Source organism: Amblyraja radiata, chromosome 11, assembly GCF_010909765.2.
Source record: "Amblyraja radiata isolate CabotCenter1 chromosome 11, sAmbRad1.1.pri, whole genome shotgun sequence".
Classification (NCBI taxonomy): Eukaryota; Metazoa; Chordata; class Chondrichthyes; order Rajiformes; family Rajidae; genus Amblyraja; species Amblyraja radiata.
The window spans coordinates 24,418,823-24,431,190 of record NC_045966.1 but is presented as its reverse complement, the minus strand read 5'-3'; the positions used below and the strand labels follow the sequence as shown (position 1 = coordinate 24,431,190).

The 12,368-nt window shown below is 39.7% G+C and overlaps 1 protein-coding gene across 5 annotated transcripts in view; it reads left to right on the top strand.

The window, feature by feature from the left end:
- Positions 1 to 10,612, top strand: part of cplx2 (complexin 2) — a 260,458-nt gene extending 249,846 nt beyond the window's left edge. For all 5 annotated transcript variants that reach the window (XM_033029560.1, XM_033029556.1, XM_033029558.1 and 2 more), the window contains exon 4: positions 6,940 to 10,612. In XM_033029560.1, the coding sequence (XP_032885451.1) occupies positions 6,940 to 7,137 (198 nt within the window). In that variant the 3' untranslated portion in view covers positions 7,138 to 10,612. The remainder of the gene's footprint in view (positions 1 to 6,939) is intronic.
- Positions 10,613 to 12,368: the final 1,756 nt, after the last annotated feature.

Genomic DNA, 12,368 nt, shown 5'->3' with positions numbered 1-12,368 from the left:
AAATCAACCTGATTGCAGGAGGGGCAAGGAACTGCAGATGCTGGTTTACATAAATAATTCACAAAGCTGTGAAGTAACTCAGCAGTTCAGGCAACAACTCTGAAGGTCATAGATAGGTGACGTTGTATTTCAGGTTGGCTGAAGAAGGGTCCCAATCTGATATGCCATCTATCCATGTCCTCCTGACTTGTAGCCTGACCCGTTGAGTTACCCCAGCATTTTGTGTGTGTGTTTTTTTTAATGCAGTATGTATGCACAGAAGAAGCCAGGAATAATTATTGCAAAATGCCACAAGGATAAAGTTTTTGACAGAATTTGGATGGAATCTATCTATCTATTACTAAAACTCTCATCTTGTTTGGATGTCTGCCTGTCTGCTTGCGTGCGTGTGAGATCCTGAAATTACGCCAAAACATTACACGACAGAGCTAAAATTGTTGCACCACCTTACAATTGTCTTGTGGTGTGTTTTCAACAAGTTTCGTTCAGATTGATGTTATATTTTACAAGTTATTAACATTTTTAGCTTTACTAAATCCAGTTTGAGAAAGATTCAGCAGTGGCAGTTAGAGCTATGACATCACAATGGGATCTAATTTACATTGCCCGTGAGCAGTCTTCCAGCCCACAATGACATCAGAATGGGATCAGCAGCTTCCACCTCAAGGGGCGTCGGGAGGGAGAGAGGTTTTAAACTAAAATCCATTTTAATCAGGCGCAGCATGGACTTTCCATCGCGGAGTGGCCGAACCCTTGCCGGGGGTCGCCAGAGAGGAGTGCTCCAAATGCTGGCCTGGTGTCGTTGACAATATGGGACTGTGGTCTGCGGAGCTTCTAGCCGTGGGCGTGGCATGGACACCATCCGGAGCCTGGGATCCCTCACCGGAGAAGAGCTCCGACCGCCGGCCTACGACCTATAACATCCTGAAGTTGCGGACTCCGGTAGGAAAGTGCCGATTCGGGACCTCCAAGCCGCGGAGTGTTTTTCACTGTCCCGACGTCGGTTTAGATCATCCTGACGAGAGGGCCTGTACATCGAGAGCCATCTGTAGCGGTGACTACGGAGGGTCTATGACCCCGACCATGGGTGAACAAGGGAGGAGGACTGGCTGAACTTTGTAACCTTTCACCACAGTGAACAATGTTGTGGTGGATGGGGGGGGGGGGGGGGGGGAGGGGGTCAAATAGGGGAGAGGTTTCATTTATAAAAAAAGATTCCAGAAATTTCCTCTGACGCTGCCCCCCCCCCCCCCCCCCCCCCACGTGGGAAGGATTGATTGAGCACCGCCCCCCGGCCCTCCCCCCCACGTGGGGGTTATCATTGTGGGTGGGTGCAATAGGGGAGAGGATTAATTTACACAAAAGTCCAGGTGGGGGGGTGGGATGGGGGCGAGGTGAGCGCCTCCCAAGGAGAGGGAGGGAGAGGTGAGGGGGGGGGGGGGGGGGAGAAGGGGAGGGAAGAGGGAGGGTGAAGAGGAGGGGGTTGGAGTGTTCGGGGATGAAGGAAAATGAGCCGCTGCTGTGCATTTGAGTGGTGGAATATTGAATTGGGGAAATGGGTTACGTTGGGGGATGGTGTGAGTGGTGGAATCTTACATTGGAGAACAGGTTGCATTGGGGGACCAGGCCTCCCGTGGGGGCAATGGGTGAGTGGTCAAATATTGAATTGGGGGAAGGGGTTGCGTTCGACGTTGGAGGACCAGTAACATAAAACCATGGCACAACATAATGCAGTATCTAACTTTGTGTTTGTCATGGCTGTACCTGACTGGATGACTCACAATTGTAATGTTTCTGCCAAGTTTTCTCATTAGTTTGTCAAAGGGCAAACTTATGTCTGACTCCTTCAGTTTCTTGGATTTTTTTTCAAGAAAGTTGCTAAAGAAAAGGCTATATATATATTTAAACTCTGCAACAGATTTTATAACACTCTGACTTTACAACTCTCAGAATATATTTGTGATCTAGCCCTGTAGATAATTTCCATGTAGATAATGTAGATATATATATATGTTATATATACATATATAATATTCATACACCATGCAAATCATCTCCAAGGCTACATCACAGATATATTCTGAGAGTTGAAAGTCAGATATCAGGGATAGGTCCAGCGTAGGCCTGGAACAGGGAAGTTCGACATACCCTTCTAAGAGGCAGGCATAGCTGGGGCCTATATGAGTGCCCATAGCTATGCCTTGGATTTGGAGGAAGTGGGAGGAGTCAAAGGAGGAGTTGTTAAGAGTAAGGACCAGCTCCAGTCCGAAGAAGGATCTCAACCTGAAACATCGCCCATTCCTTCTCTCCAGAGATGCTGCTTGTCCCGCTGAGTTACTCCAGAATTTTGCGTCCATCCAAGAGACAAGATACACGAGGGACAAGAGACATTTATTGTCACATGTACTAATGGGTACAGTGAAATTTGTGGTCACCATACAGCTATACGAATAAAAAAGAGCACAGAACATATGTCTTTAACGAATCAAAGTTTCCCACTGTGAGGGAAGGCACCAAAGTTTAGTCATCCTCCTCTGTTGTCCTCTGTTGTTCACCCATGGTCGGGGGGGGGGGGGGGGGGGGGGGGGGGGCTGATGCTGATGCTGATGCTGCCGGACCCATTGAGTTACACCAGCACTTTGCGTCTTTTATTTATAAACCAGCATCTGTAGTTGCTTGTGTTTATGTTATAAAGGCAATATCTATCCCAAGGTTATAAAGTGACCAGGTAACTGGGCAATTCCAATCTCCTGCAGTTTGCTTCAAGATGGATGACACTGGGCACAGCAGCATGAACCAGTAATTGTAAATTAATATGTGCTTAGTAAAATGAGCAATTGTAAGTGAGCTTGTGGAAAGTTAGCTCATAATAGAGATAAATTCCTCATTTGATGCAAGTTATGCCTTAAGGGATTGGAGCTGAAGCGACATCCATCTAACTGCTAATGTGCTAATAGTACTCAATTACCTCAGCTCATTTGCATTTTAATTCATGGATCTCAGAGCACACTGGATCTAAGGACAACACAGGAGGGAGGAGAGGAAATGTGTGTGAATATGAATTAAAAGGAAGGCAGACAGCTAAAGAAGTATGTCACTATGATAGGAGGAAAAGAACAATTCTGAAAGTCTTTGTAAAGATTTATATGACATTTGAGCCTCTTAATTGTTTTAAGGTGCAGGTGCACAGGATACATAGATCATGGATCACGAGTGTCAAGAGTGCTTAAGTGTCACATGCACCGGGACTGGAACAAATAAATTCTTGCTTGCTGCAGCTTTACATGCACAGTAAATGCAACCAAGAAAACCACATGTGCAGATCTGTGGTCACAGCTGATGAGCTCAATCACTTCTGAACCCCTTCATAGATTAGTAAGAATCGCTTGACGTAGAGCTGTACCTCCATCATATTGTTTTTGCAGATAACCCCATCCACTGATCCCTGAAGCCATTTCAATTAACCCTCTCCCAAACCCATAATCAACAGCTGCAGTCTCCCAACGTAATGGTCAACAATTCTAGAAACCCAAATTTAAAAAACCCAGATTATTACCTCCCATCCAAGACCGAGAACTGTAGACCCCCAATTCAATTGCTTCCATGTTCAGTATACAGTTGCAGAACTGTCAATTGAAGTTCAACTCTATTCTTATAGAGCTCTAAACTAGGAGCTTTTGAATATTTTTATCAATTTCTTTAATCTCATCAGACAATATCCGTATTTCAATTTGAGTTTGTTATTTTAATCCCGCGGAGTATGAAATAATTTGTCCACAAATATATGCCTTAAAAGCATCCCATACTACACCATTGGATATTTCTTTAGTAGAATTTGTTAAGAAGAAAAAACAATCTGATCTTTAATAAAATTAACAACATTTAGATCTTGAAGCAAAGTAACATTAAATCGCCATTGTTTAGCACTAAACGTGGAATCGGGTAGTTTGATTGATAGTTTCAATGGTGCATGATTAGAAATAGCAATTGCATCATACTCACATGCAGTGACCGATGAAACTAGCCGAGAATCTATTATAAAGTAGTCAATCCTAGAGTAACTATGAAATACGTGAGAGAAAAAATAAAATTATTTGTCATTTGGGTGTAAGAATCTCCAGACTTCTAACATTACAGAGTCAAGTAAAAAAGAATTGATAAAACTAGCTGATTTATTTGGAAGCACATGATCAGATGCAGATCTGTCCATCGAGGGGTTCAAACTACAGTTAAAATCTCCACCCATTATTAAAAAGTGTTCATTTAAATTAGGAAAAGATGCGATTAACTGTTTAAAAAACTCAAGGTGATCAATATTTGGTGCATAAACATTCACCATAGCAACTTTTTGGTTATGAAGAACACCAGTAATCACCAAACATCTACCATATGGATCAGAAATTGTTTCGTAATGAACAAACGGAATTGAGGAGTCAATAAAAATAGAGACACTTTTCACCTTAACTTGTGAATTTGAATTAAAATGCTGTCCTCTCCAAAACTTGAATAAAATTGTTGATTGTCGTCTTGCCTTACATGAGTTTCCTGAGCAAAGATAATCTGAGCATTTAGTCTACGAAGAACTTAAAAAAAAAAAATCCTCTTAATGGGATGGTTCAAACCATTCACATTCCATGAAAAGAAGTTAATAACTTTATCCATATTGTTTGTAAAAATCATGTGGAATGTAAAGGGTTAATTTCTTAAAGCATAATAGTTCATGATACTGGAAGAAGAAAAATCTAGGGCGGAGACAGAAGTGACGACATTTCAGACATTTTTGTAGTTCAGGTTCTGCACAGATGAAAAAAACTAAGCTAGAAGCAAAAGACCCCACCCATGCAATGCCCAAAACTGACCAGTAGACAGTCAGTGCGCTACCTAATCTCTTCCCTTCCCCCCATCTCTCCTAACGACAGCACCCAACGTAAAAAGAAAGCATGTTTGCCACTCAGTAGCCAAAACAAAATTAATGTTATGGTTAAAAAAGTACATGTTAGCAGTGGAACATAAGAGCTACTTTATATTATTTATCCAAGGTCAAAATTTGAAAAACAAGAACTGCGTTCACTTAATTTGTCTAAAGACAGGGGGGGGGGGGGGTGGAATTCCTTCAATTTTAAAAATAGAAAAGCTAACAAAGAAAATCTTAAAAATTAATATATATATATATAATACCATGACATTAAATTAACAGTATCTTAGAGAAGGTAAAAGTTATTGTTTGATACCATCATACCAAAATTCTAAAAGGTAAATTAAAAAATAAACAACTCATCCAATTAAATGCTTAATCATTACAAAAAATTTATTGTCAAAACAGGAACAATAAATCTCCAATTATAACTTAATCAGCTATCAATTGTTCCCGGTCGCGACTTCACCCTCATTAGCCTCCAGAAAGTTGGAAGCGTCTTGAGGATTGTTAAAAAATGGAATGTTACCATTAAAGAGTCGTATACGCAGTCTTGCTGGATAAAGTAAGGCAGGGCACAACTTTTTCTTAAACAACTCAGATATTACATTATGGAACGACTTTCTTAATTCTAAAATCTCATAACTATAATCAGGAACAAACCAAAACTTGCATCCTTCATATTCAACCATGCTCCTTATATTCTCCTTCATCTGCAAGAAGTGAAACCGAACAATCAAATGTCTCGGTTTATCTTGGGGACCAGATTTCTTCCCGATCCTGTGTGCGTTATCCAAAATTGGACAATTTTCATAGTGCTCGGTGTTGAAAGTCTCCTTTATCATTTTAGAAGCATATTTTATACCATTATCTCCTCTTGACCTTCCGGCAAACCAACAACGCACAAATTCAGTCGGCGGCTTCTGTTTTCCAGATCCATATTTTTAATCTTGTGTTGCTGGAGTGCCCAAGTATTTTCATTCATTCTCCGTTCCAGTTTTTCAATCTTCAAACATCTCTCCAGACCCAGGGTTCGCAAGTTATCAATTTGTTCCTTCTGTTCACAAAATTCATCTTGTAACATAATCAGCTTGCCTTGAACTTCCTTCAATTTGCTTGAAATTCCTTTCACCATTTCTTCCAAACTGCAAAATCTTGTTTTCATTTCATTTTTCAGTTCATCGTTCATTTTTGATATTGCTTCTAAGATACTAGAGTCAGAAGCTGTGCCTTTCCCACGCTCCTTCCTTGGAGAAGCTCCTTTCCCTCTTGTCTCCATCCTTTACACGATTAAAGCATATAAAAGTGTTATCAACACTTTAAGTAAAGTTAGACCGTGCCTTGAAATCAAGTAATAACAAGTAACATTAAAAGAGTGGTAAGTAAAAGTTAAAAGTTAAGGGAGCAAACAAATTTGCAACCTTACAGCATGGCACCACCAGGATAGTCCGCAACATTATTCACAATTATTTACAAGGTGTATGTCTGGTTTGCAGCCATCCAATCCATTCTATGCATTTTGCTCCTAATTGACAGGGTTTTCAGATGTTCTTATTCTTTGCTTGCAAATTGTATCTATGTTCTAGACACACTGGCACCTCTTCACAGCTTGTCCCAGCTCTGCAGAGAGCAATTCCAAATTGACCAAATCTCCCAGCAGCCCTGAAGCTTTTACCCCATTTTGAAGTCCCAGCCTCTCCAATTTAGCCAGGATTAACATGACAAGTCACAGTGAAATTCTTCGTTTTGAATACCCCAGGTTTGCAAAGAATCGCCACATAAAGGGCTCTGACAAAGTTACAAAGTATCCCACACCAGGTTCTCCTTTGTTCTCCCCCCCTCCCTTTCCCCATCACAGTTGTTCCCCCACACTGGGCTCTCCTTTGTTCTCCTCCCCCCCCCCCCCCCCCCCCGCCCCCCACCTAATGGCAGATCCCCCACTTAGTATCAGGAGGTCTTGGTATGAGAACAGCAGCCCATCACATTATATTTGTCTAAAGCTATCTCCTCTGTTTATCCTCTAGTATGGCCTTAAGAAGAAGGAAGAAAAGGAAGCCGAGGAAAAGGCTGCAATGGAAGCACCAATAGAAGGAAGCTTGACTCGCCCAAAGAAAGCAATTCCTGCTGGCTGTGGAGATGAAGAAGAGGAGGAAGAAGAGAGTATTCTTGATACTGTCCTTAAGTATCTTCCCGGGCCACTTCAAGACATGTTCAAGAAGTAGTTTAAGAAAAGAATACTATATTTTGTAAATTATTTTAAGTTACATTAATGGGATTTACATATGTTTTGAGCATATATTAAAATACATTTCCTTTTTTCTCTGACTAGAGTAATTGCTTATACTCCTACTGCAATATAATTACAAAGATTTTTTGTGCCTCTCTATGATGTAAGCCATGGTGAGGGGGTTGACATGAGCATGAGGAGTCCAGGAGACCAGTGGACCTCATGTAAACTCCTAATCGTCTCTATTGTAGACTCCATATATGCTCATGTAATGCAGAAACTCTTAACCTCACAACTGGCAGTATTAAGTTGTGTTCATTGCTAAGCTTTTCTACCGTATTGCAGACTGTTTTGAGGTAGCCTTTTTAAGTTGCCATACTGTTAAATGTGTTGTGATGTGTTACTTGGTTGTTGGTTGTTCCTGAAGAACTTGGGGTGGCATGCAGCTAGGCACCCTGCGATGTATGTGTGCAAGATCTGACAATTGTCACAGTGATTTCTACTGAGATTTTTAAAAGTTTTATGCAGTTAATTATTTAGTAGCAAATATCTTGCATGATTTGCTAAAATGGTGAAATTGTATAATATATGTGGAAAAGCCTTTTGTTAAAAAATGACAATTTGCGATATAAGTTGATAATCTTCAAGTTGTAAAAAGTATCTATCATCATCATTGCTTTTTCGGTAAGGTATGAGGATCTCTCTGGTTTAATGTATAAAGGTAGCAGTATAATTTTCTGTACGTCACAAAGAAAATATATTTGCTTAAAAATAAAAAAAACAGACTGCCAATGCACTAAATTCTATCCAATTAGACCTTTAGCATTGAAAACCATTCAATGCTAATCATCAGTCCAAGGAACACAGTGCCCATCACATTGCTAATTCAAACCCCACCGCCTTTACACAATACAATACTAAAATGAATAACGTATTGAATTACTTGCTAATCATTCCTAAGTAATGAAGTGACCAAAGCTTTTTCTTGGAATTTGGGAGGGACTTTACAATAATCACTTTTCTTCTAATGTTAAACTATACATAGTTCAAAATGTGAACTGTTTTGTGTCTTTGGCCGTCAGAAACTTAGATGGGATGGAAGGTTTGGAAGGAAAGAAAAACTTTGGCAAATTGAGGCACATTGCAAGTCAACAGGTCAAAGACTGTTTACACAAAGTTACGGACTTGCATTGTTATTGACTTATGGGACATGGCTATCACTTGCAAGACATGTTTTTACTGCCCATCCCTAAATGCTCTTGAAAAGGAGATGGTGGTAATCAGCCACCATCCTGAATGGATCCTCTTTATGTGTTGAAGTTACTCCCATGGTCCCATTAGAGAGGATGTTCCAGATTTTGTTCTAGCGACAATGAATGTCCAAGTCATAATTCAGAATGACTGCCATCATGTTAAGGAAACTTCTTTCTTAGTCTGTTTAACATTTTGTAGCCATTAACCTAATATTTTATACGTTTGTAATTTTTTGTAATTTCTTATTACTTTGGTTACTCTTTGTAACGGAACTATTTCTATTGTAGATCCTCGTGGTCTATAATCCTTCACAGGTTTTCAGCAACATAATTAGTATATGTAGGAACGATACATTCTCAGTAATTAATGACACATTCAGCAGAATATTGCCAAATGGAAACTCTAACATTCCTGGAATATATATTTATTGGAATTAGAATTTCTCTCCAACAATGAATATGTGGTTTATATATCGATTTCCTTGATACCGGTCATAAGGTAAGACTTTGTTTAATAGTGTAATTAGATATTGCTTAATAATGAACCAAAACAGGTCAAATGATATTCTGCCAGGAGAATTTTTAAGAAAGTTGTATTTAAATCACTTTCACGACAACGAACAAGTAACATTAGATATACATTCCCCTTCAGTTGCACGCCAATTGCCAGTAGTTTAGATTAACAAGTGAATCATTGAAGTGATTAATACCCCATTCTATAGAACTATTCAGCAGTAAGCTATTTATTAATAATTTGTTCAAAATGCTACTGCAGAGTGAAATTATTAGCAATTTGTCTCCAGATGTGGCACAGACTGACTTGTACTATAAATGTGGATCTTTCTTTAATGGTAAACTTTGCTGCTTGCGTAGAACACTGTTTCAGCTCTATTGAATTGCAATAGATTAAAAATTGTGTTTCACCTGCATTTCATTTTACACCACACCAAAGAGAGCTTTTTCTCTATGGACACACTGATTTAATTGCTTTCCATGGCATAAAACTAGTTTAAAATTTAGAGAAAATTAGTTTAAAAATCTCAGGTATTGGTTCTTGGATTTCAAACCACTATGCAGGAGAGTTGCTTGTGTTTGTGTTATGCTTGCTGTTTCCCACCGCAGTCCTACTAAAACAAAACCAGGTCTCCATTCAGGAGAATCCTAAGTTAATGTTTAAAGTTAATTTAGGGATGTTAAGCTTCTTTGTTTAAACTCTTTTTCAATAGTTAAAGCCATATCAGTTTGACTGCAATACTAAAAAGAAAATTGAAAGGAAATACCTTTTCCTAAAAAAAGGAGTGTATTCAATAATTTATACTTAAAGCCACAGTGATGTCTGTTTGTCTACGTGTGAAACTAATCATGCCGTTTAAACATCTGTCTAGTTTTCGACCAGTCTTTGTAACAGGGTATTTCGCTTGAGCTCACTTCTCATACTCATCAGTTATACTGCATAGCATTATCTTAACCATTTGGAAACGTGATCTGCTTTTTAATGTTGAAGTTCCATTGCACAACACAAAAGGTACACACAGTGTATGTAATAACAAAGAATATTTATGAAAGCCATGCTTGTCTTCAGATGTATGCGTCACTCAAGCTAATATTCACTAAGTTGTAGATGAAATGTGCGTACAGAGGTATAATCTTTACTGACTGTGAATTTAAAGAAAAGGCGCCACAAGTTTATAGACAATGGAAACTGAATGCCTTCAACCTTATTCTCAGCTAACATGCCTTTGCTTTTGATGGGAGCTATAGCATTGTTATTTAAAAGTACTCAATTCACTGTTATTTTTATTGGCTTTAACAAAGTCATTAGGCATAGCTCTGTGCTTTGCTTTAAAGCAGTGCCGACAAGTCTTATAATGTTACATGCTCCTTTCAGGAAATTATGTTGAAAAGTAAAATCATATCATATTCAAATTAAACTTTTCAACTTTTATTTCTGTCAGATATTTTCTTGAAATGGTGCTGAACGTGGTGAGGTTGAATATATTCAGCAATGACACTTCTGCATAGCAAGCCAGAAAGGTTAGCCTTTTGCAGCCCAGCAAAACTTAAAATTCTGCCGCTCTAATAAATGAGAATGTAAACTGTGTCCATCTGATAGAAGACTGTAATTCCACTGCATGTCATAAATGTGCAAATCACTGTAGTACTGTCACGAAACTGGAGTCATAAATCTTTAAAATAAAATGGTTTATAAAAACTTCACTCTGCCTCCTCTTTGTAAGAACCTGAAGATTACAAAACCTGGAGATTTAGGGACGCATGGAAGCACAAACACTTTTATATCTCTCCTGGAAAATGTAAAGAGATCACACAGGAACAGAATAGCCACATTAAAATGCTTTTCCTTTCAATTCCGTGATTTAGAAAATGGTTTAGCACTTATGTTGAGGCACCACAGTGGCGCAGCTGGTAGAGCTGCAGTCCCACAGCACCAGAGACCTGGATTTGATTCATATCTCGAGTACAGTCCATGAGGGGTGTGTAAAGTCTCCCTGTGTCTGTGTGGGCTTCCTCTCATTTCCCAAAGACGTGCTGATTTGGAGGTTAATTGTAAATTGATCCTAGCAGGGTATGGGTGAGAAAGTGGGATAACATTGAACTACTATGTGGGTGATCGATGAGCAGCGTAAATTCTGTGAGCTGAAAGGCTCATTTTTTGCTGCGCCACTGTTTCTGGTGACATAATGGCACAGCCGGTAGTGCTGCTGCCTCACAGTGCCAGAAACCCGGGTTCGATCCTAACCTCGGTTGCTGTCTGTGCGGAGTTTGCATGTTTTCCATGTGACCCCGTAGGTTTCCTCTGGGTGCTCCAGTTTCCTCCTACGTCACAAAGACATGCGAGTTTGTAGCTTAATTGGCCTCTCTAAATTTGCTCAAAGTGTATAGGGATGGATTAGAAAGTAGGATAACATAGAACTGGTGTAAAGGGCAATGGATGGTTGGTGTGAGCTCGGTGAGCCATCGGGCCTGTTTCCATGCTGTATCTCTAAGCTACACTATTCAATCAATTCAATCAATCAAATTGCTTAAATGGAAATATGCGAGAACTGGAAATGAACTACTGGAAGGGTTTAAAAGGACAAAGCTATGAACGTGGGAGCACAGGGAGGAAGGGTGAACATGCTGCAGAATGGGATGATATGACAGACCAAGGTGGGGATTGGATACATGTAAATATTTACTTTAATTGATCATAAATATTAAATTGAAAGCTGGGGTGATAAAATTGCACATTATTCTGCACATGCAGAATAATCATGGAGGTTTCTATGTAGTAGCGACCTCATCACTTTGCAAGCCTTGGTATTTGTGATGCTATGGGAAGCAAGAGAAGAGATTGTTGGGGTTCTAATGGTGAGTTTTTCATTTTCATTAGCTCCAGGTGAATTACCAGAAGAAAGGAGGATAGTTAATGTTGTTCCCTTATTCAATAAGTACAGTAGGGATCAGGCAGGAAACTACAGGCTTGTGGGCCTTACATCAATAGTAGAGAAATTATTAGAATTATTCTGGGGAAGGGGATTTATGTTCACCTCAGAAGACTGATTGGAAGGAGTCACCGTGGTTTTGAGCTGGGAGACCCTGTATCTCAAATCTGAATAACCATATAACCATATAACAATTACAGCACGGAAACAGGCCATCTCGGCCCTACAAATCCGTGCCAAACACTTATTTTCCCCTAGTCCCATCTACCTGCACTCAGACCATAACCCTCCATTCCTTTCCCATCCATATACCTATCCAATTTATTTTTAAATGATAAAATCGAACCTGCCTCCACCACTTCCACTGGAAGCTCATTCCACACAGCTACCACTCTTTGAGTAAAGAAGTTCCCCCTCGTTACCCCAAAACTTCTGTCCCTTAATTCTGAAGTCATGTCCTCTTGTTTGAATCTTCCCTACTCTCAATGGGAAAAGCTTATCCACGTCAACTCTGTCTATCCCTCTCATCA